This window comes from Falco peregrinus, chromosome 2, assembly GCF_023634155.1.
Source record: "Falco peregrinus isolate bFalPer1 chromosome 2, bFalPer1.pri, whole genome shotgun sequence".
Lineage (NCBI taxonomy): Eukaryota > Metazoa > Chordata > Aves > Falconiformes > Falconidae > Falco > Falco peregrinus.
In genome coordinates, this window is record NC_073722.1 from 7,901,642 (window position 1) to 7,927,586 (window position 25,945).

The 25,945-nt window shown below is 37.1% G+C and overlaps 1 protein-coding gene across 5 annotated transcripts in view; it reads right to left on the reverse strand.

Moving 5' to 3' along the window:
• SCLT1 (sodium channel and clathrin linker 1) overlaps positions 1-25,945 on the reverse strand; it is a 43,391-nt gene that overhangs the window by 1,685 nt on the left and 15,761 nt on the right. For 3 of the 5 annotated variants that reach the window (XM_027788342.2, XM_027788343.2, XM_027788344.2), the window contains 11 exons: positions 22,689-22,779; positions 22,425-22,516; positions 20,600-20,777; positions 17,928-18,026; positions 16,218-16,289; positions 15,126-15,200; positions 14,481-14,626; positions 13,385-13,577; positions 11,784-11,980; positions 2,864-2,942; positions 1,723-1,818 (listed from right to left, as the gene is read on the reverse strand). In XM_027788342.2, coding sequence (XP_027644143.2) covers positions 1,723-1,818; positions 2,864-2,942; positions 11,784-11,980; positions 13,385-13,577; positions 14,481-14,626; positions 15,126-15,200; positions 16,218-16,289; positions 17,928-18,026; positions 20,600-20,777; positions 22,425-22,516; positions 22,689-22,779 — 1,318 coding nt within the window. Of the gene's footprint in view, positions 1-1,718; positions 1,819-1,937; positions 2,111-2,863; positions 2,943-10,383; positions 10,432-11,783; positions 11,981-13,384; positions 13,578-14,480; positions 14,627-15,125; positions 15,201-16,217; positions 16,290-17,927; positions 18,027-20,599; positions 20,778-22,424; positions 22,517-22,688; positions 22,780-25,945 lie in introns of those variants that run through there. The other 2 variants (XR_008746154.1, XR_008746155.1) reach the window with 2 other exon arrangements.

The window sequence follows — 25,945 nt, forward strand, 5'->3', positions numbered from 1 at the left end:
AACAAACAGGAGGTAAACAAACAAACAAAGTAAAAAAAAAAATCACTCTTCCAGAGCAAATCTTCACCAGCTTGGGTAGGCCCTGTCATGACAGCATTTACAGCCAGGAAACACAGCTTACGTTATGATAGCTTGGGAGCTGTGCCCTTCATTCGCTGCTGGTGGGGAAAAAAACGCCATTTGTCCTAATCGGACAATTTAGATCAACCTAACACTTCCTCTCTGCAACTCACATAGGATCACCCACATTAAAAAGCTGTAATCTGCAAATGGGTTTCCTAAATCACCGTGAAAAATTAGGAGGCAGAAAGACCAACTTGAGTTACAAATTTGCTTGGCAAACAAACGAACCCAGCGTACAAACCTTCCGTGGGGTTTGCTTCAAGATGTATAGCTTGAATAGTATGGAAAAAAGAATACTGGATGGAAAAAATCCCACACCTGCTGTCCAGCAGAGAAAATACAGAACTGCAGGTGGCACGGGGTTTAGATAATTAAAGCCCAAAGTTTCTCTCTCTGAAAAGAAGGAAACCTCTCCTGCTAAGATCCCTCATTTCTAGACATACTGAATAGTACTGCTCAAAGCTGGGGCTGAGTTGTAAGAGGAGTGGCAAAAGCAGGCAGCAAGGATTGGGCTCGTTAAGTGGTCACAGCGCACAAGGAGGCCTTAGGCATAGAAATGGCTCTAAGAGACACACCCTGTCTGAAGTCCCCGGCACCGCTGAAGCCTGTAGTGGGCATGTTCCCTGTGGCAGCGGGATGCATACAGCATCCCTTCCTTCCCTCCTCCATGGCCTGTTCTGCCCGCACCATTTTCAGTACTTCTGACACTGCAGGATTTATTGTGTCTGTTGCACGCCACCCACGATAACCGCCGTGGGTGTACCGCGGCAGTCCTTGGGGCAGCAGCTACTGGAGACTGCTAATGAAAATGCAGATGGACAGACAAGAAGTTAACAACTTTGGAAGTTCACATGACATGGCAGAAGGTACTCAAGGTTGCAATCTGATCGACACTAAACAGGTCGACACTATCAGTTCTGTCCTGCAACCACTTCACACCATTTCCCCATGCTCTTCGTGCAGCCATGCAATGAATTGGACCAGGGAACTTACTTGGCTGAAAAACCCCACAGAATTCCCACCAAACAGCTATGCTGCCTAGCAGTTTTTATAAAGGCAGTTCTCTAGCCATCAACTCAAGACATGCTTTGTTTTAAATCAGACTCCCCAAGAGACAGGTGTAGGAATCAGCAGAACATTTGCTCTTTTATCACGTGAAGCCATTGTTTGTGACTGCCCCAGTAGGTTACACCAATGCCAAAAAAGCCTACTTTGTGTTTGTAAGCAGGAGCTGCTGTTATTTAAGGAGGTTTTTTTCCCCTCTTTGTTAACTTGCTGCCAGTTCTAAAGATGGAAACAATCATACACCTTCATTTACATGTTTTGAACCCAACAAGTTGAATTTGCATCCCATCTGATTCCATAAACAAATCTATAATGTCACTTAAGCGTCCTGTCAGAAGGTAGCATTCAACTGAATATGCGTCAGTTCTGTGATAACGCATGCAAAATACAAGCTTGTTTTTAAAATCATATTAGTAATAATGGACATAAATGATCACCTCTGCCTCAGGAACGATACAAAGTGAGTATTTTCGTAATGTTCAATGGGATTTTTTTAAATGTGCTTAGATAGCATGTTTATTATTAGTTTTGTACCTTTTGAGACGCTGTAGCTGCCCTCTGCTCTGCCTGGCTCAGTCTTCTTTGAAGTCTGTTGATGTATTCTCGATATTCCATCATTAATTTTTCATCCTGTGTAAATGAAATACCTCATTACAAATGCATATTTCTTTTTACTGGATCCATACATACTTAGCAAAAAAAGGCTTAAACCAAGAGGAACTTAAGAAGTGGAACAGTTTACCACTTACAATAAGACTGAAGACATACTGCTGACACATTATAGAGAATTTCCAGCTCAAATATGACATCATATGACTCTTCCAATCAGAGTAATCTGCAGAGGAAGTTTTAACTCATTTCACCATCTTCAGGGAAGCACAAAAGCTAACATTTTAATCCAGGTAATTTAATTCACACAATCCTACAATGTAAATGTTTTAGCTATAGCGAACGGGAAAAAGAATATACTATAGGATACAAATGAGATGATAAACTTGCTACAGATCCTTTCTGTTCATCAAAGGGCCTGTATAAAGTCTTTCTTAACTATCCTTTACTTATGGAAATCTGTTCTTACATCAGTCCCGTTCTTCTCCTCTAAATAATACAGCACTACAAAAAACAACACAGAAGGACTTGTCCTAAACAGAACTGCACGTTATCCCAGATTTATGAGGCTGACAGGATAGCAATGCACATTCCAAAACAACCCTGCCCTTAACCTTTAATGGATAATGCTTTTATCTATATGCATATATGTACATACAGTGTCAATTCTACTATACACATGTATGCTGAGAATTTGCTACCTCTGCATGTGCTACATTACCCATAATGCAATGCCGCCTCCTTTTTAGAGGTATGCACGCATACACAGCCGTAAGCGACTTCAAACGCATTGCCTGAATTGTCTAGAATTGCTAATTAGTAACCTTGAAAGATTATCTCTCCTTTACATTTTCTTGTAATTTGAGAGTAAAGTTCATTTGTCTTCCTGCCATTTGAATGTGGCACTCAGCAGAAACACTGAAGTTGTCCAGTTATGACTGTCAAAAATCCTCCATTTTTAACTAGACTGGCAACATAACTCATCCAAATAGGTTTCTCTTGAGATCCTACTATACGTGCATGGGGTTGTAACTGAAAGTAGTTGTCATATCAGTCATTATCTTACCTCAGTTACCTTGTCGTTTGCCATTTCCAGCTGAGAAATGAGCTCCTGGCTACGAAGTTTTTGTTGACTCAGCTCACTTCTATTAATCAGAAGAAAAGATGCTGATTAACACACAGTAGCACGTCAGTTATCAGAATATAACTTCATAGGTACTGTCTTGCATTGTAGGGGCTTATGGTGTGTTTTTAATTACGGTGTGGCTCTTAAAACACTCATTTCAAAAGCGCTACACAGGCAGCACTTCTTCATGATGTATATTCATAACTATAATGGCAAAGGAATGAGATGTATTTGTTTGAACCAACAGGACTTTGTCAGGAGCATCTGACATCTTACAGAGGAGTTTTTTTGTTTATTGACTCTTGTTTTGCAGGCACATTATCGAGTATGCTATAAATATAAGCTGCATTTGCACAGTGCATTCAATATTTAGATTAACATTCTAATTAGCGTCCCATAACCAGACTTCAATGTGGACATTTCTGAAGGCACTTTTAAGTACCCAAAACCAAATCATTCTGTACTTGTGAGCCGAACAATGTAACACTTCATGAAGAAAAGGAAAATGCCACCGTCTTCAAGGTGGTCTTTTTACTTTTACACCAAATATGTGAACAGTGATCCTGAATTTGTACGGCACTGAAGACAAAAGATATATGGGTTTTGGTAGGCATCGCTGAGTTGGGGCTCAAAGGAAACAGTTCTTGCCTCCTGTCGTCACAAGCCACTGAAGAAGAGGGATGACCGAAGATGGGAAAATCTCTGAACTTTGCTAATTTTAGCCAGAGGAAGATGCAAAGCTAAAAGAGCTGCTCTAACTTTTGACCAGTCTCTACTCCACTAGCCACAGACATCACAAAAAATGGCGTGATCAAGATTCTTGCCACCAGTTTCACCTTCTACGCTGAATTTCAAACCTATTTGTGAGGAATTTTCAAATCTATTCTCACCTTACCTTCCTTTCCCAAGTGGAAAGCATGCTGAAATGCAGTCACCTTTGTGAATACGTAGCACACGGACAATGCTCAGAAAGCTGATACCCAACCTTTAGGCGCTCTGCCTATAGCTGAAACTCCAGGCGCTGTAATGGAAGCTAGAGCCTTTGTTCTTGCTGGGGGAGTGGAGGTAAGGTAGGAGAGACTTTAACCTCCGATCTTCATCTTTAAAAGCCTCTCCTGTTTTAACGATGGCATTTAGTTCTCAACAGTAATTTACTCTTAGAAACTTTTAAACATATTATTTCATAAAGGTTTGACTGAAAACTGCTATATGGCACTTGAAATACATCAGGTTAACAGAAGGTTGCGAGTATACCTGGCTGGTACTTCCCACTGCCTTGTTCCCAACCAACCCCCTTAACCAACCCCAGGTAGGTATCATAAACACAGTTCAACGTCTTTTGACTAGCTGCTGTCAAAATGGGAGTACACAGGCAGATATTTGAACAATGTTAAATAGTTAGAACTACATACAGGTTATACCTGTGTTACCGTGTGAATTTTTTTATATAACATTAAGAATTCAAGATGGATTAAAATTGCAGGATCAAGACAGTAGGTTAATACCACTGTTACTGCAATTTATCCTCTGTAACCAAGGTGCTTCAAGATAAAGCCTTTTCAATACAAGAGCCCTAACAAACAGCTGGTTTTTTGGAAGTTCAGGTTTTATAAACTGTTTTATTAGCAAAACAGAAAATGTTATACAATTCCTGTTGTATCTTTTCATACATACCTTTTCAAAATAAACTCTAAAAAACTATTCAAACGCTACTCCTTAGAATGTGTACGCTGTTTATGTTCAAGTTTAACTATGCTAGTAAAAGAGGCTTTGAAAATGAGGAAATTCTTAAATTCTGACAAACCATCTTTATCGTTACATCATCTTAGAAAACTATCCAAATAGATTAACTTTTTAAAATAAAAGTTCTTAGTTACTGAAAACAATCTGTCTCCTATACTTGTACTGAGGCGCGGAATTCGCATTCTTAGCAGCACAGGCCATAAACAGAGTTTACATGCTCATATACTGCTGTATATCAAGAAATTATTTTTATAATTAGATCACACCGAGTGTGTGTTTAAAGAAAACAGTTTAACTTTGTAAGCCTAAGGAAACGTGATGGCTATTGAGCTAGATAGTTGATTCATTCTGGTTGTTAACCCTCCCTCAAACACATATTATGAAAGTGTAATACTAAAATTGAGCAGTAACCCCAAATGCTGAATAATCAAATCAATCCCTACTCCATATTGTCTTTGTGAAGCGAGTAGGAAACAAAAGGTGAGCTTTTAGTGGTTTGGCAGACGGGTGATAAATCCACCAGCTGTAGCAAGTACGTTCTGCAAAGCTCTCATATGACAAATACAGCATGTGCCAGCTGTTTTTTCGGTTGAATTATACTATAATATGCTTCAGTTACTCTTAGTAATTATGAATTTTGTATACTGCCAGTACCTGCAGCTGTCTCTCATCCTGTTAATTTTTTTTCTTTAATGAACATCTTAAAATAAGCAGCTATGGCTGCCAAACATTACAGAAGTGCAGCCAAGAATAATGTTGTAGAAATGGAGGAAACTTCTTCATCTCAAGATGCTGTGCAATTCACTCGAGGGACTGTACAGGATGTAGGGAGAAGGAGAAGGCAGTCCTGGCAACACTTCATACACAGGCACCAAAAAAGGTCATTCTTCAGAGGCAGATTCTTTTCAGTTATAGAAAAGGTAAAACTGAGAATTCCAAAAAACACACGTGGCTACCGATGAGTCAGGGACTCTTAATTATGACACAGAAATGTTTCAGAAGCAGAAACTCGAACAAAGACACCCAAACCAGCTGCGATCAGATGACTTAAGCTAAGCAAAGTATTTCAATTTAAAAACAGTATGGCGAGGATTCCCTTTTTGTAAGTACTGACCATTCTAATTTAAACAAATATTAAAAAAAATGAAGCCATTTAGTATATTGGTTCAAATATAATGGGTTTATGTTACAACAAATATTTTTTTTTCCATCCACAAGTTATATCCTACTACTAGACAATAGTGGCAGATAGGTAAGATTATTAATTTACCTATTTGCTCATGCTATGTATTAGTATTTAATTTTATTATTCGCCTCTTACACGTTCACTTCATTCTACTGATTATTCCTGGTCAGAACAGAATCGGTGCCTTGATCTCAGACCCTAGCAGAGATGCAAGTGTTAAAATGCAAGCCTGTTGAAACCAATTCAACTATCATTAAGTGTTAATATGTCTCAAAAACCACATCAGTCCTTTGGTCCTGGGGTGGACTGACCCAACTGGCAGGTAAGCCGCCCACCCAGCTGCTTGCTCACTGCTCTCCACAGAAAAGAGGGGAAGAACCGGAGGGGTACAGGTGTGAAAAAAGCCCATGGGTCAAGAGAAAGACAGTTTAGTAAGTGAAAGGGAAAACAAAAAAATTGACGCAAAAGCAATCACTCATCACCAGCAGACCAATGCTCTGCCAGTTTCCAAACAACAGCTACTTTGGAAGAACTTCTGCCCAGTTTTACTGATGAACACACCATCATATGGCACGGGACATCCCTTTGGTCAGCTGGGGACAACTGTGCTGCTTGGGTCCCCTCACAGCTTTCCGCCTACTGCCAGCCTACTTGCTGGGGTGGCAGAGTGAAAAAAAAAGGCGGCCTTGACACCGCATCAGCACTGTTCAGCAACAGCTAAAACGCTGCTGTGTTGTCAACACTATTTCGGTCATAGTTCTAAATCACAGCACCACACAGGCTGCTATAAAGAAAATTAACTCCATCCCAGACAAACCCTGTACAGGTCTTTAAGAAGCATTAAATTCACCTTAACTTAAAAGATAAAATTTCCCTAAACTTATCTGGGGGTGAAAATTTTTTGTATGTGCTTATAAACAGAAACAGATTAAGTTTTTACATATATACACATTCTTAGAGAAAGAAACAAACTAAATTCAACAGAAAAGTCTTGGGACAGCTCATCTTTAAAGAAATGTTAAGTGCTACACCACTTTTGCACAACCTTTAAAAGTAATCATTCATTTACAAACTATTTTACAATTGCAAATATTTGCTCTCTAAGTTCACTTCAGTAAATGTCACTAGAACTCAAAGTTCATCTAAAATTGATGCAATCAAAAGTCAGAACAGCTTCGTTTCACTGACTGCCAGACTAGATATTTTGCAGGAATAAAGAGAATAAACACTAGTCATGAGTTGTTAGTCACGTTGCCAACAGCAATGTTTTCATTTGGAATGATGACCTATGTTGCAAGAAAGCACTGACCTTCTTGGTTACCTTCAAGACTGACTTTTGGCACAAGTACATTGAAGCAAAACTGGCTCCTTGCCCTCTTGCAAGGCGCAGGTGAGGTCTATTACCAATAAATCCTTCTAAAAGTGTACAGCATCTTAAGGTCCTTAAAAGAAGAAAACTCTTCTCATAAATGAAATCTGTAATGTATTTTTATGAAGAAAGTGGTGGAATTTAATCCACGAGTATTCAATGCATTGTGTACTGTTTCAGAACTATTTTTTAATTCCACGTTCTGTTTTATAGGCAACGATTACAAGTTTGACTTGTACTCAGACCCAAATATCCAAGAAAGCAAAGAATAATTTTCAGTGAAGCCTGAAAGTATCCACTTATTTATCAACATCTTTATCTACAAGTTTTTCCCTGATCTACTAGATTCTCATATTATTTAAAAAATCACCACTCTGCTCTACTGTTACAAGGTTGCAAAATCCACTTTTCCTTCTAAATTTTTTAAAAACTAAAAATCACCTAACGTTCACTGATGCTGCTTCATTTCTTAGAAGTTATTTATTGAATGCTTCCTTGATGCATATGGATTACAACTCACAAACAAAACTCTGCAGACTGAAAAGATGACAAATGAGCAGCACAGAATATGGAAAAGTTAGCAGCTGCTGCTGGGAAGTTCGTAAAGAAGCCAAAATGTTTCAGACACTTTCACATGGAAAATGAAAGTAACGAGGATAGAACTGAAACCCAGCAACAGGTCATGAATTCAAGGCAAAGGAATGGGAAACACCTACACTCACAAATGGGACACTGACTCAAAGCTTTTGAGAGCTAACAGCAAACCTCTGGTGAAATGCAGTATGAAATGCTTTTATGTAAACTACCTCCCCAGTATACATGGGTACGACTTTGTTAGGAAGTTTGTAACTTACTGAAAAACATTCACTTATGAAGCACATTACTATGCCGTAAGAATAATAATTCTTATTAAAAACTGTAATTCTGCTACATCACCAACACAATCTCTGTATTTGCTCGTGTATTTACGTGAATCCGATACATCAAACAGTAATTTCTTGAAGTGCCAAGGAATGTCTCAGACTGTCCTCAAAATATACTAAATAACCATGATAAACTTGGAGAGCTCTTTATTTAAATCCCCAAAAGGTATGTTGATATCTTCATCTAAGTTCATAGCCTCGCTGCCCCGTCAAGACAAGACCAAGCGTCTAAGGAAGACAGAAGCTTTCCTTACAAGCTCACAGCTTAACTAACCCTCCCAAACCCACATAAATTTGAAGAAGTATGCATATAGAAAAGCTGGGTGAACATCAGCCTTTCACTTGGACCTCACTATAAGGCTTGGTGATACCCTGTCCTGCATTAGCCCCAAGAAGAATTTCAAACGGTGCCTTTAATTCAATAGATCCTGCTTACCCACTACCAGTCTGTTATTTAGTGGTCTTGCTGGTATTTCCATGATAAATGCATTTGCTGCAAAACTAATTTGCTTTTTAAATAATCAGCAACTTTATTGTTGTTCTCAACAAAGAAAGAAGTGATTTGCCGTTCTGTACTTGCACTCAAAATACTTACTCAAAATGTTATTGTGATAAGATTAAAATGAATATGATAATTATTCATTTATAACGTAAGTAAAGAGTTAGCATTGAGTAACTACTACTGAGTAACTCAGGAGCCGATTTTCATACCAACTGCATTCTACGCTATATAGCTAGGTATCTGCAATGCATATAACGTGAAAAATAAGCTACTTTTGAATTTTCTAGATAATACTTACAGGTTCTGTTATAGCCACTTGTCACTGTAATATCAGAGCGTCACTGCACAGATTTAATTATGAAATTCCTTATGTCAGTTTAAATTACAACCTCCTAGCAGCGAACACACTTGCTTCTATTGCCAGCTTCCTTGTTAGGCAGAGCAAATGTCTTGATAAAAAAGTTCCGCTTCTAGCTTGTATAGTATGTAAAAGCATCACCTAAAAATCACCTTAAAAATTAACTGACTTTGCTTTTAGACGTGCACCAAAATATCTACTGAAGTCACAGAGAATCATTTGGACTCAGTGTAGACTTACAGTTTTTAATACACAATGAATATTTTTTCTATTCTGCTCACTGATACAGGATGTTACATTATTGCAAAGCTTTCCAGATGATGCCACATAGGCAGGCTCTCAGATAAAAGGTCATTTTCACAAATTTACTACCTATTTTTCACGCAAATTCACAAAGCAGGCTTCCTCTCATGTCTGTTATATTTTCTATGTCAGCATTTTGCTGCAGACAAATAAGGTCTAAAGCTTTTGGTCTGCTGTAATAACACTTAACATCAAAGCTTTAAGAAGGAAGGCAGCTGTTTCACAGACAACTTTAATTGTTTTGGAAGTCCGCAACTCTTCCCTTTTAATTGGAAGATGCTGAACTGCATTCAGGATCTAGTTATGAACCTAGATGTGAGAGTTTTTGTAGTTTCATCTACAGAAAATAAACTGCAAGTCTAACAGCTAAAATTTAGCTTAGCATGAAACACTACAAAATATTTTTCTTCTCTAGTTACTGCACTTATGAAAGATGCCAAAAAAGTATTGGTAAGATCCAGCTAATTACATACAGTGAAGCTATACCACTAGAACTGTCAGTGAATAAGCATGGCCCCCAGTGTATTGCAGACGTACTCAACACTGCAATGACTTCTGAAAGAGACATTTTCCCTTTTTAAAGAACTGTTTAGTTATCTTTGCAAAATGCAGTATATTTTAAGGCAAAATAAAGCCAGCCTGTATCTGGACAGATAAGGTAAAAACCCCCAAACGGTTCACTTTGGAGAGGTAGAAATGACCGAAGTGATTACGTAGGACTTGTTTTTCTAGAAAAATGGGCGAAAATGTTATCTCTAATTGGATTTAGTATGATTTCGAGCTATCTGAAAAATTTAAACCAATCCAGTTATCACAGGTAACAACCCAATGCTACTACTTATAGCGTTCGGAGCGTTATAAACACTCAGAGAAGGAGCACTTGAAAAAATGAAAAGCAGCTCAGTGAAGCTGCTAGTAGTACTTCACGTTTTATCAATCATTCTTGTCTTCCAAGCAGGATGGAACTCAGAGCATTCCTCTATTTGGACAAACAATAGCTACAACTAGTCATGATAGACATGATTTCACTTTAAAGAGGAATGAAACTAGTTTCAAAGCGAAGCACTGCTACATACCAGGCTGCTATTTGCGAAGTTCACTGGAGGTCAAATCCACATACTGCTCTATGGATGGAAAACCAAGTTAGAGTAGCGGTAGGGTAGGTTTGTTGTAGGCAACATTTTCAGGAAGTTATTTTCCTTGCTCGTGTTTAGAAACTTGGGTTCTAGTTCCATGCGTGCTATTAGCATTCTGACAACTAAGAAATGCCAAGCTATGCTTAAAAACCTGTAACTCCAAAACTTGCATAGAATATGGGAAATATTTACAGTTTGAGCTGAGAATATGTAAACCATTATAATAATAAACCAAGAAAAATCCAAAGATTACTCCAAAGGAAATAAAAGCTAGAATTCACAGGTTTCCAATTTTAATAGGGTAAAGCCTTTGCTTCCTTGTTAACATGATAGTAAGCAACTTCTAAAATCAATCTAAGCAAAGAACTATACATGAGTGCATCCTCATGCTTTAAGTGACCAACCTGAAGGGTCATTTCAAATTTCTTAAATTAACTGAGCTGCATACCCTGAATTTTTCTTCTAAAAACCACTGAATGCACTTCCTAAAATATGCGCTGTTATATTCTTACCTCACCATTTTAAAGAGATGATGCTTATGAAATCAGGCTTCCTAGTTTAGAAGTTACTGTGTACCAATCTGTACCTTCTCTACCCACTCGTTTCCAAGAATGTCACTGTCTTCTTTAAACCTGTTGATGTCTGTGTGTATACAGACTCACGGGCACCACAGGTAGGACTGGTATGTAATCTATACCTGTGTCTGTAGCGTGAGATGCCCTTTCACAACTGAAAAGATTCTTACATTCTGTGCCGAGAATACAAGTATCCACTAGTTACCTGGACACCTGTATGAATTAAGAGAAAAGTAAAGTTTATATCATATTTTTGCTTAGGGGAATCACACAACTCATTTGAATCCTCATTTATGACAGTAGCTGCTCAGAACGGAACATTAGATGTGCATCCCAGCAGGTTTATTTCTAGCTTATTTTACAAGTCTGGAGACTCACTGCACAACTGATTTTATGGTGACTGTTCTGAATAGCTATAAACTTTTCATTTTCATTATCCAGAACTTTCATAATCCAAAGATAAAGTTCTCTAAATTGAGCATGGTGTATCTTGGAAGAAAAAAATTAAAAATAATAGAATCCATTTATTTTCTGTCATTACAAAATTCACACATGTTAACAAGAGGTGAAATTTTTACTTCAGTGCTAACTTCACGAACAGCATCAAAAGTTCTCTTTGGAGCATTCCTTCTTGTTTTGCTGGAAGCACATCATCTAGTCTGGATGGTTTGCTCTCCATGCTTTTCCACCACGGGTCTACTGCCATACACCAAAAAGCAACTAAAACTGTAACGGCTTCCAGAAGAGGAACAAAACTGGACTTACTTTAGCTTACTGATCCTGGCTTCTGTAGTTTCAGTAAGATTTTTTGTTTCTTCTTTCCACCGATTTGTTGCTTTTTGCTGAGCTACTAACAGACGTCTGAGTTCAGCAGTAGACTTTTGACTCGTGTCTTCCATTTCCTTAAGTCGAGCTTCATATCCACGTTCTTTCACAGCATGCTCATGCTCCATTGTGCTTATCTAGAAAACATACACATTTGGTACAATCAGGTCTCTCACTTTTTAGTTCTTTTTTTAACTCAACACGAGATAAATTTATAAACATTTGCTGAAAGCATGTTACATACAATAATTAAACTTGTAATTATATGCTCAAAGAGATACATGTTCCCAAAGACAATTTAAGCAAATAGTACAACTGACAATAAAGGATAATGAGCTGTGTATGCTTATTTTTGTAAATAATCTTTATCCTTCTCCCTTGTGTTTTCTCCACAGAAACACATTCTTTCTTTTTCATCTGGTTAAAATGTGTTAGGAGTTTCTTAACTGCACCTAAACCCTTTCGTACATCAGAGGAAAATGAAAGCAAGCAATAAATCTTATCTGTGACTATAATGGAAGCCTGTCTGATTAAAAATGAGAAAGACAAAGATCTGGTATATGCTTTATAACTGCTGCCTATCTGTTACAAGACTCTGATCCTTTCTTTGTAAACTACATTTGACCAAAGGGTTCTGGAGTTGGAACAAAATTTCCTGTTTAATTTGACTGCTTCCTTTATCTTGTGGTGCAAAGTGGAAACCTTATTTGAGATGGTCCCCGTTCATAACTTGTTAAACTGCTCACTGAAGTCCTCTGCATTGCTGCAGATTCTTAGATCCCTTTTCAACATCTTTACACTTCTGGAGTCAAAAGCAGAGGGGAAAGTACCAGCTTTGTATGTTAGAAAACACATGAAGGATCAAAGCTGCTACTCCTTCCAGAAGCCAAAGGTACCATGAGTCTGCTGAGGTTACTATTAATTCATTATCTCACTTGCAGTCTGTTCAGGTGCATTTAATGGAACACGTCCAGAAGAGAACCACCATCTTTCAGCTACTTAACTTGTTTCCAACTATTCATATAGGAAAATGTTCATTATCCAGTAAACACAGAACCAACGTTTGGCAACCACACTTAAATTACTTATTAGTTACACACTGCTCTCACAACATGGTGGATGTAAAAATAGAGGAACATGCTGAACTGAAGGTCATACAAAAACACATCCTAACACATCACAGACAGTAGATAAATGAAGATCTGGAACTGGAATAAGTGAAATCACTCGAAGGAAAATATGTTATTAGCTACTCTATTCATCTTATAAAACCCAAAGAACATTTAGGATCTTATCCAGCAAAATTTAATACAATTAATTTATTTATGTATGAAAATACAATTTAACTAGCAGAGGTTGAGTTAGCCAATAGATTTTCTGAGGACACAATGCTACAATAAAATTACTTCTAAGCAGAAAAGAGGAAGCATCATTGAAACTTCCATCCTTCATTTAAAATGTCAATGCTTTTCTCTTAGAATGGCCGCCTTATTAATTAACAAATATTTTACGTCAAAATAAAAATAACATAGAAATCATACCTTTATTTTAGCTTTCTGTTGAGCCTCTATAGCCACTTTTCTCAAGCCCTCCATTTCTTTTTGCAATTGTTCATTCTCTTGCTGAAGTTTTAGACTTTGTTCACTGACAAATGCACTCTTTTCTCTTTCTGAATCCAGAATACTTTGCAATTTACAGACAACTTCCTGGCAACGAGATTTCTCTTCCTCAGAGCTGAAAGAGATGAAAAGTATTGTTGGTACTCAAGAGCTGAACAACTACCATACTAGATAAAAAGGTAATATATTGGGACAGATCTTTAGTCTGACCCAGTACAGCTGTTCCCCTGTTTCTTCCTGAAAGTTTTTAGCAGCTCAGCATGTTTAATGGGCTTGACAGCTAGAACTATGCACAAACCAGCAAGGAATTTCATCAAGATGACAGAATTCATAAACCCAATCTAATAGTGTAGCAATCTCAGTAAAATGACAATGTGAAACAGAAGATTTTCATTTTTATAACACTTACAGTTTCCCAACTGCGGATTGCTCTGGCAAAGTGTCAGGATTTACTACCGTCAGAGTATAAAAACGACTGAAGCTTCTTCTAGAGAATCCTACACTTGTCATGCTGAAAACAACAACCTGCTCTAAAAATGTGTACCATATTGTACTTGTTACCATTGCATTACTGAAACTGCAGTAATGTCTATTAGCTCTGAACACAGACCTGAAATTCAGTATGCTATATAAACATTGCATTCTGCACGTACCAGGAGATACAGACTGTAGACCAATTTATAAATCAATACATTTCTGCTTGAATATTTCATAAAGTAACTTTTCCTACAAACATATTTAAAAATGCATTAAGATTCCAAATAATATACTCCTATTTTCATTTTTTTGCCAAACTTCTCATCTCGTAAAGAAGACCTTTCATTCTATAGCACGTTATCCCTTTTAATTCTTTCATAGTGATTCATAATTGCCCTTGCTTCAGAGTTATGGTATCTTAATACTATTCCTGCTACTGATTAAAAAGGTGTAACAAAATCCTAACGTATAATAATCAATTTATAGTCAGAAATAATTTCTATTGTTTCCCACCATAATTCCTGTAACATCCATTACTTACTTCATTTCTAGTTGTTTCAGTTTATTTTGTGTTGTCTGTAGACTTAGCTGAAGGTCACCTTTTGTAGTTTCTGCAAGTAAATATTTCTGATGCAATTGCTCTAGTTTTCTATTGTCAAATTCATGTCCTCTGTCTTCCCTGTAAATCTGAAGAACAAACTCACATGTAAGATCATCTTTGCACTGGTGACTGGCAGTGTAGTACTGACAAGGAGGCTACTTCTCATCGCATCCTGTTTTCCAGTGATTTGAAACAAAACTAAATTTCTAGAATGTCTATCATTGTTGCTGCTACTTGGAAAAAAAGTTTTCAAAGATCTGGCTTTCACTTTGTTTTCTGTCTACTGAACTTAAGTTTAACTGGAATATGTACCAACATTCTTTCAGATGATGTCAAACACCTCTCCTTTTTACATCTTCCAAAGAACCCTCTTTATCAGTTTCGTATAATTTCAAAACACTTTCAGGATTAACCCCCCCCCTTAAAATAATTACATGAAAATCTACAATTAAGAAAATCTACTGAAAAAATAAAACCAGAAAATTAAGGGGCAAAAACCCCATGAGAAATGGAAAAAATCAGTATGTCTTTTCTTTCTAAAAAGAGATCTTAGATGTGATGTAAAAATACATGCAATTCCCTTACCTTTTCAAGTTCTTCTTCCACTGCTCTCTTTTCTCTAATGGCTCGTTCAATTTGACCCTGTTTTTCTCCACATTCCTATTTTAAAAAGTAATTTTAAAATAAATCTAATAAAAGTTGACTCAAAATAAAAATTCAGAAAGTGCCAAAGCCAAAACACAGCCATCGTAAATGTAATTCTTGCTGCTGGTATGTATGCATTTGATTATATTTACCTGCTCATTATTTTCTCTATGGGATCAGTCTCATTCACTACATAGACTAAGACACATAAAATGAAATTTAAAAAGGTTTTAAATAAATGTATTTATTTAAATAATTTATTTTTAGATTTAAATTTGAAAAGTTTTAAATACATTTAATCCATAAATAGGTGCATATGCACACAGCTCTTTTGGTCTCCCCATAATCTGCTACAAGTTTCTGGTTCATTCAAGAATATAAGGATTATGATGCACAGGAAGAATATAAGGATTATGATGCACAGGCTTTCTCCTAGCATACTTTATCAACTTTCATATATTCCAGCTCTACATACCCTACTATAGCCATGCAATACTCAGCTTTCCATGCTTTACTTATCCCTGAAAGAAACAGGGATACTTAAGAAATGCCAAAACATGGGAAATACTTTCTAGAGCATAGTCAAGATGCTTGTGGACTATAAGAATACATGTAACTCTTGGAACAAACTTATACAAAGAAATGGGTAGATTGGCAGAACTGTATTATTTCATGCAGAGCCAGGCAAGTTGTCAGAATATATGATTGTGTACACGCAAGAAAAATACGTACATTAAAAATGAATACTCAAAGCAAATATCCTTTACATCTAAATATGAATCTCTGCACTGACTTAAGACACTGCACGTAGTCGCTTTTGTCAAGTAACATGAAAGACATTATGTTGCACTGATGTCTGGAGGCATGCAAGATGTGAAATGCATGTAAGTAAAGTACAGTCCTACACAATTACCCATTAACCATATTTTAGCTGACTGACTTTTACTGGAATTTAGTATTTTACTTGATCAAAAAACCTAGAAGTCTCAAATGTTTTTCTATCAAAAATACTTTCATCGGTCAACACCATACCATCTGAAGAGCTGAAAGTTCTTCTGTTAGTCGAGAAATCTGCACATTATATTGCTTCTTTGCAGAGTCTACCTGCAATCAAAAAAACCCAACCAAATAACAAATTAATCCCATGACCTATTTTTCCATCTTCTTTATATATATAGTGTATATGTGGTGCATACATACAAATACAAAAGTAACTGGGACTGCAATAACTAACAAATCTTACGTTATAAATCTTTGAAAGATGTTTATTATCAATCCACACTAAATGAGGTGGTTTCAAAAAAACAGAAGAAAGGAAGACATCACAAGGAAGCCTTACAAAAAGAACAATAAGACTATCAGGAAAGCTGCTGTCCACTAGGTGCAAGATATCTGCAATTTGTGTAACAGGTATTTTTAGATCATGTAACAAAAGAAGTATTGGAGAATACCTGGAGAAACATGACAACTCTTTGTTTAGAAATTTACTTTTTATGCTTTTGATAGATCCACTTTTACTGAGATAATCTCAAAGTAAGAAATAAGGCATTTCTAAACTTCTAAGTTCTGATTAGAATTTAGATTGTCACAACTAGAGCAGTTACCCTAGCTGGTCTTTAGCTCTTGCACCTTCTCCAAACCATTTATGATGTTAAATATCACAGTTTTAAGTAATCCACACAATTTCTGTGATTCTTTCAGGCAACCACCAAAGAGAAGCCACAAACCATCTTTACCCTCACTTTAAAGGCTATGAAAACATAGGCAGTATGTTCCTGAAACCTCTTGAAAAGAAAGGATTGGAAAGAAAAAGAATCCCTTCATCCCCATATAGAACATATGCAGATTGTGTCACAGTAAAGAAAGTGAAAGAAGGCAAAATCGATTACACCACTGAAAACTTAGAAATGAGCTAATTGCTTTACACTGTTGTCCACTTGCAACAAAAGACATTGCCAACACATGCCTGTAACACATCTTTATTTCCTCTGGAGTTTGCCTTAAAATAAAAGCCTCTCTGACACTCAGAACCTCCAGGCAGGTTAGCCTGCGTGTTAACTGCAGATGGGACATAACATGGAGAAAAGTAATTTTGTGACTAGACTTTTATCAGAAAAGCTTCAATGTTTCAGCTGCTCATAACAACTGAAAAAAAATCACGAAGAGACTACAACATTTTCTTTAGTCATTTCTCTACTACATTCTGGTGTGTGATACTGAGCCTTTTGATTGTTAGTTGCACTTGGTGGAAGAGTTTTACTTGCCTAAATAGGGAAATATTCCTAAAGTACTGAGATGCCAAAAACCTGATAGTGTAACTTTCAATAGGTCCTCTCATCTGCACGTATGTAAGTCTCCATCAGCAACGTCCGAGATGAGGCTACGCATCATCAACCTTGATATCAATACAACACTCAGTCTGTTGACATGCTACTGAACGGAATCCCTGAAACTGAAGTGCCATTCTTTACAGTTTCCCAGTGCAGCCTTCGCTACACCAGTGTCTGCACAGATATCACCCTTTTGGCTCCTGAATGATTTAAGAATACCATTTAGTTCAGAAGGATATATGTCTAGATAACAAAGCTGACGAGTACAGTACTGTCAGCATGCTGCCTTGCTACCTATACGATCAAACCGCTTGCAAGAAAACTGATCATGACGACCATGCACCATCATAGCTTTTCATGCTGGGGAAAAGCAAAAAATATCTTCCCATTCTTTCTAAATATCATAACTTACTGCCTTTCTAATTCTTGCAGCAGTATCTTCCGCAAGCCGAGACATTTCATCTTGCATTTTTTTTATTTCCTCCTCCTTTTGTTTCTCCCCAAAGAGTGCCTAGAAAAAAATAACAACTTGAAATACTACTGAGAATATTTCAGTGGTGACAAAGTATCTAGCACTGAGAGAAAAAAACACACATAGTCAGTGTTCAAAAAACCTTTTCTCCTTTTTACTTTACCACTCAGAGTAGCTGACACTGAGACCCAATGAGAAAACAAGAACAGCAAGAACATTTTACACTAAATGAGCATTCTTGCAAATCAGAGCCGCACAAAAAGTTAGTGACAGTAGATGCCTTCTTCTATTGGGATTTTCAGATTTTGGCTGGGCATGGAATTATAGAGAAGAAAGCACAGGGACTCAGACCAAAAGGCAAGGCTACTCTCCAACGCTCTCATCTGGGGCCAGGATTTATAATAAAAAAGTACCAACAATGACGCGTGGAAAGTTATGTTAGAGAACTGGATACCTGTATATGTACACACATGTCCTACACATAGCTAAGCATTTTTATGGTTGATATACTAAATCACTCATCTCCCAGAAAATTAAAGGAAGATGTGTGCAGTCCCTTTCATGGTGGAACAATGAAACAAATAACCCTTTAGCACAGAAAGATGGAAAGAATTACAGAGAAAGGTGTAGCAAGGAACCCTTCACATGGAGGATGCAAGAAAGATGCTGATGTTAAAGTATAATAGGAGATACTGGTCTGAAAAACGTAGAGAATATAGAATCCTTGATGAGTGAGATGAAAAATCCTAGGTGGCACACAGAGAATATGTAGATCCATATAGGGAGAAAGACATAAAAATATCCCTAACAGATGACATAAATTCAGCCTATAGAAGGTTACTCACTTCAGGCAGTAACATGCCACTTCATCAGTCATACTCTCTTTTACTGCTCCCATTCAATTTAACTTCATATCTTGTATCTCAAACTACTCTTCTAAAATTCTTCTGGTCATCTTTTCGCAAGCTTAGCTTTGTGTGCTTTATAATGTTAACCTAACAGAAGCAGCATTTTTATGGCAGCCTGTTACTCCCATCCCTCAATCTCTTGCAGAGCAGGGAGAAACCTCTGTGATGACAGTTTAAGACGTGAAGAGTAAACCGATACGTATATTATGCTGCCTTTTTTTATCCTGTTCATTAATAGACTTCCCAGTTTGAAAAACTGGTGATATTTTAGCCAGATCAGCAAATTAACAAGTGCGTGCAAATTCCAGCTTATTCTTGCTACAGCATTAATCTAAACTGTTACTTATAACAAGCCACTTATTTATCTGTAACTGTTCAATTACTGTCTTAGAGACAGAATTTACATCACAATAATTTTTACTGGGCCACTTCTGTCAACTTCACATGACTTCAGAGCATCAAATGATCTGCTGAACTACATTTGGGTGAAGAATGGTGTTCTAACACTGCTCTGATATACTTAGCAGACTGGAAACGTGATTTATATCCCTTACTGGTAATTTTCAAATGAAAGAGTGTTTTCTGTTTTTTAAACTCTCGAAAAAGTTATTTTATTTGTACCTTTCATTCTTCATATTTTCCCTACTACCAGGCTGTAGTGGAATGCCATTAAGGATCAAAATATCTTACTAAGGAAAAGGAACTGACAAGTCCAAAAGTGGTCATCAAGAGCTGGAGGATGTAAAACTTCCTTTTTCACCCCTTTCTGAAACACAGCCTAACAGGTAAAGGGAATTGTAGAAGATCAGTTTATAAAGCAAGTAAGATACAGAAAGGTACGAGGAAATTATGAGAAGGAAAAGATGCCACCAAAGGGTCTCCTAAATAACTATAAATATATGGGAGGAAAGACTGTAACAAGATGATAATCCTTTGTAAAACAGAAGAATCACAGAAGTTTAACTGCAGTAATGACCAGAACCCTGAGCTCTGTTAATATTCTAAACATTCTAGTCATCGTATTGAGCACCACTGAGGACTGTGTGAAGGTATTCTTGTGAATGTGTACACACCATCTCCTAAACTGTTTTTTGCCTGGTAACACTAAATTCAGCACCCAGCACAGCACATTTGCATTCCTTCTGCCATTTTATAATACACTAATAAACACCTTTGCAATTTTTGCCTGCCTGCAGACTTCAGCCACTCATTACTCAGTCACTTTTCCAGATTACATCTGAATAATTAAGATCTGAATACAGAACTCACTCTCTTGCTGACCTATGTCCATCATATTAAAAAAAAGTCCCTTTAGTTTTAGCTCTTCTCTCCTAACCATTAATAAGTTATAAATTCATAACAGGACCTCCCTTTTTATTCCAACAGCCCAATTTGTTTATAAGTATTTGGTAAGAAACTCTGCCAAAAATATTTGAAAATTCAAGTTCAGGTACAGAATTATCACTTAGATCACCTTTATCCTGGCATTCAACATATTCTTTGAAATTCATACTGTACGACAAGTCTAAGTAATGTATGGTCATACCAGTTTCCTAATTGATGCATTACTAATTTTAGTACAACAGACATGAAAGAAGCTTGGTTGTGTATGCATATATGCCTGTCAGAACACAAAATCAGGCCACAATTGTAAGTGATGGAAGTATTCTAGTAGCTAAGAAATATCTTCATCCACTGCCTTACCTGACTTTTTTGTAGGTTAGCTTCTTCTAAGAGCTGTATGCAGTCCTGGACTTTTGCGACAGCATCATACTTCTCCCTTTCTAGATTAGTGTACTTTGTCTGAAGCTCTCCGATTTGTTTCTCCAGGGCTGTTCTTTCTGTTCTCAGCTCTTCGGCGTCTTGGACAGTAACACGTAATCTACAAGACAGTAATAATTTTACTCATTTAACAATAAAATGCTTAATTAAGACACCACTTCTTTCAAACTAAACTGATAGGAAGTATCTATTTGTAAGTTGCCAAAACTGCATCCCTGGCTTTGCTTGTTTTTGGACAGTCTTTAATATTCAGCGCCCTAGAAAGAAACAGAATTAAAGGAGTTAAGTCATACATAATCTCAAAAGATCCTTGGAAGAATGTTGCTATCCTGGGATATATCACTGAAAATGCTCTATATTAAAACAGAATAGAACAGCCCCAGAAGGAATAAAGTTTTCCTCTGTGGAGGAAATGGAATAATTGGATGTGGGCAATGAAATTGCAGCTATACCATTAGATCAAGAAAACCACTGGTAATTTTGCAGCACCTCAGAAATTCTTGTTGTTTAATTATGATTGTCCATATTGGTAGGCATGAGAAAGGGCAAGAGAGCCTCAGGGGTATCCTTAAAAAAAAATCTCAGGAAGTTCCACAAGTGATGCTGGTTCAATGAAGTGCATGGTTCTAAATATCCACAGTGAGCACCTTGGCAACGCTTGGGCTGCCTTTTCAAGCAGCAATGCTTTTTTACTTTCTGACATGTTTGTCATAAAACACACAAAGACAGACAACCACTCCATTTTTGTAGAGCCAAAAGCCTATAGAAATTTTCATATAGAAAATAATGAAACCAGCTGATTTCTAAGACATTCTAAAATACACTTAAGCCCCTCCACAACGCTTAGGGCAGTGAAAATAATGAAGTAGAGCTAGCCACACAAGTCTGTGCAACTCCTCGAGGCAGTACTTGACCACATAGTCACAAGGTTAGGTTGCTAGTAATTACTTGGTTTCTAGAGTTATTGAGGAGTCTGCTAATCACGCTCACAAGGCTGTGACCAAGAGTGGAAGGTGAACACTCACACAACTAAGAAATTTACGAATTCTTCTTAGCTATCAGGTGGTCTGACTAACGTTAATAATTTAAGTGTTTGTGACACTTGAATCAAAATCACTGTGCTCAGCTAGGTGTCGTACCCTTGGGAAGTGAAGGGGGGAAAAAAATCCAGACAAAAGAACCCGATCAAGTCTTACATCTTCCAGTAGATAGCCCTGGAGTTAAAGTTCCGCTCCTTGGCAGGTATTCAAACTTTTGTAACTAGCATTTGTTTAAGAAATGTGCTTTAACAGTTTTATTAAATAACCTTTTTGTACTAAGATGGTGGAACTAAGACCTGATTCCAAATCTTATTTAACATGGAAAGATAAAAACAGTATTCACCTCAAAAACAGCTAGCTTACATAAACATTTTCACATTCCCATGTGAATGTTTTTCTTCAGAACTCCACCTACAGCTAACAAGAGTTGAGTTACTAGAATTTATGCACTAGAACGAAAAAATATGCCTCATTTTTTCTCCATTACAGTCAATAAAATCAGGTGGACTGTTTTAGCATTTTAAAGACACTGAGATCAGAAGCTGTTCTGAAAGGCTGCAGAATAGAATAAAGAACATAGAAAGCAGCCAAGCATATCTGACAAAACAGAACCGCTCAGGAACACAAAACCCAGAGGCTGAAAAGAATGTAGTATTCTATCTCACTTGCATGTAACCTGCTATTAACACCAAATGAGCTAGTTTTACCTTGTTTCTAATTGTTTTATACTAGACTGCATTTGCTGCAAGCGTTTGTCAGACGCTGTTTCTCTTTGCTGGGCAGATATCACATCTTCTTCCTAGAAAGAATATATATATTACCAAGACATAATCTGAGCTTCCCTCAACAAAATAAAGATATACTAACAGAAAACAAGTTAGAGAACAACTTGTGATTAATTTAACATCAGCATTCAGTTAACTGACTAGCCATTCAATTGCAACAGAAAATGATTCCTTTCTCGAAAATACCTTTCTTTCCAATTGGCTTTGAAGCTTCTCTGTCAATCTGGTCATTTCATCAACTTTAGCATTTGCTGTCTGTGCATCTATTTTGGCTTGCCTGTATAAAGAAAACAGTCTATGAATTAGACTTCAATTATTAAAGGGGGGAAAACCAGCTCTGTTACAACTTTGTTGAAATAGCTGTAAAGGGCAGTCAGATTTCATAATAGTGTTACTATAGGGCAGAAAACATTTCCCTCTTCTTCTCCTTACTATGTGGCAGAGCGAGAGAACAATACCAAATTCATTAAACTGTCCTGTGGAAATGACTTTTTAAAGATAGCTTAACAGGAAGGTGTATGTGTTGATTAAATACTTGGGAAGACTAGGCAACCAAAAAAATTTAAGTGATTCAGTAACTTAAATATAATTGGCCACAAATACTTACTAGAGAAATCTTTTTCAGAATTAGATTTCACTTTTTAAAGCAATTTGACTAGGAATTAAAAAAAAAACCTATCATTAACCACTTCTGAGGAATTTAACTGATGTGCTTTGTAATCTGAACAAGTTTTATAAGCTGAAACAGAAAAAGGAAAACAAACAAACAAAAAAGGACTAGTTAATGAATCAAGAGTTCCTCTTCAGTAGAAAAGCTTATTAAAATGAGCAACCATCCTACTCCTCTGACTTGGGAACAGAAAGACATAGAGTGTCCTTCACCTGGGGTGTAACCCAATTATTCAGGCTGCATATTAGGCTAAATTTAAAGACTAATGACTGAATATATCAGGAAGTTAAAAAAGAGCAAACATAAGCTAATGAAAACTGGAGCACTAATAGTCATGAAAGAAGCTAGGAAATATTTAATACTTTTAAGAATCAACTTCAAGGAAAAACTCCTTATAGAAATAATAATTTTGATTTAATGGCCATAAAAGACAAAAGCATAATATACCTGTGTGAAAATCTTAAGCAAAATACACATAATGCTAGCAACTCTACAGCAAATAATTAATCAGAACAGCTAATTTCGTTATGATTTCCTTAAAAAGCAAAAACAAAGATAAAAACATTATTCCCAGATGCATAGGCCTCATTGCAAGTCCAAAACTTTGATCTTGCTCCATTTGAATCACACAACTTTCTCCTACAAAGAAAAACCGTCAAATTTATGAAGACATTCAGTTGCTTCCCCAAAAATATTTAAAACGTGCTGTAACCCAAAACCAAACCAAACCTTAAAATCCATCATAAGCAGCGAAAAATAAAATAAATCTGAAGTGGTCATAAAACTCAGCACAGCTTAAGTCATAAAAGTAAATTTTAATGACCAAATTCAGATAAAATTCAAAAGTGTGTGTTTAACAGGGAACACATTGATTCTAAAGACGCAGCTTTTATTCTCACTGTGCAATAGATCCTTAACATAATCCCGGCACGTTATCTGTTTAAAAGCCTTAAGATTCTGAAATGCTCTAGCAATACCAAGTTTCTTAGTTTATATGTTTTATCTACAGATCTTTAAAAATATTTCATTAGCATATAGATTAAGACATTTTTAATACTCGCAGCTGAACTCAACAGTTCATGTCACTGGTGAAGACCGTTCAGTCACCGACCGTTAAGCGTACCCTCTCCAGAGGCAGCCGCTAGTAGTTAATTCAAGAGAGCAGTAATACAGTGGACTACACGATTAACTGTATACAACAGAGCTTTGAAACACCAAAGCACTATTAATTAGTAAAAATTCTAGCATATAAATGAAATCTGTTTAAACCTAAATTCTGTATAGAAATACATCAAATACTACATTGCCTTTATGCATGACAGACTATGACTCTGTAATAGCTAGTGTAATAGTATATAAATAGTACAGCATATGTACTGCCATCATTAGCTTTTTAAGTTTAATATAGTAATGCTTTAGGGGTTGCAAGGACTTTTAGCTAATCTAAAAGAGAAGTGAGCATAATCAGTGCTCATAATCAGAAATGCGAAATTCCTCCAAGAGCCTCTTTGCCCAAAACTGAGATGCTACGTGGAGAGCAACAATGACAAAGGTTGCTCATGATCAACACCAGTCAGATGAAGCAACTACAGAGACTTCTGAAAAGCAACAACTTGAAAGGAAACACAAAAACTTGCAATTGTGGGTGACGGACCTTAGAGTGAGAGCCCAGCAGCAAAGCTGCAACATGCCAGGAGACACCCCACTGGCATTACCACCTTTTCCCAAGCCCGAGAGCTGCTGCCCCAGCAGACCCCAGGAACGGCCTACACCCAGGTGGCACCACAGGTGAGACACACGGGGACCAACACACCAGGTGGGCACGTGGGAACTCAAGGGCTGCCTTCTCAGCAGGGCACCAGTAGCAGCCTTCAGGGAGTGGCACAAGAACGCATAAAGCTGGAAGACCCACACCTCCAGCATGAAAGGTGTGTAGATGAGGGAACATGTATTTCCCAAAAAGGGAGTATCCGTGCGTTGTGCACGTACCCTAAACCCACGCCTCCTGTGAGAGAGGGGGTGTGTACCTCTGTAAGAGCAAGCAAGCGCGCAAGAGCGGTACTTCACGGCATCAACTACAACAGGCTGTTTAGAGATTTATGTTTCTTCAGTGATATATTGCAAATGCCTAGTGTCATGATTTACCTGTTATATTATTACTATTGATCATTAATGTATAGGCCACTGATTGTCCATTTATTAATGGCATGCAGTTCTGCTTTGATTGACTTAAACCACGTGTTGAGCAGTCTTGCCCCAAATAGAACATATTAAAATCAGAAATCTAGTGTTCTGAACCAAGCAGAAGAGGATTACTCCAGCCCTGTGGATACTTAGATGGAAGTCTAAATTCACTCACACTTTCACTGTTTATAAAACAGCACCTAATCAAAAACATGCAGAGATATTTGAGTGTGTGTGAATAAAAGTTCAGAGCAAGATGATCCACTAGCTTTCAGTCAGTCTCAGGGATTTCAGCCTCTTAATATACCTTCTTCATGAAGCAGCAGTTTAAGCAGAAAACATGCACTTCCTTTCTACTATCCACACCCAGTGCCATACAGAGAGTTACAGAGATCCTTCAGCGTGGGCACGGCTCTGAATCAAAGAGTCTGACCATTTTGGTTGTCATGCCACATTCTAAATTATTTGATCAAATTATCACTTCAGTATCACTGAAGAACTGCATTTAACTCCAAGGATCAAGCCTAAAAAGGAGCTTCCTTGTAAAAAAGGAAATAAAGATGAGACAAAAAGAAATAATGACATCTGC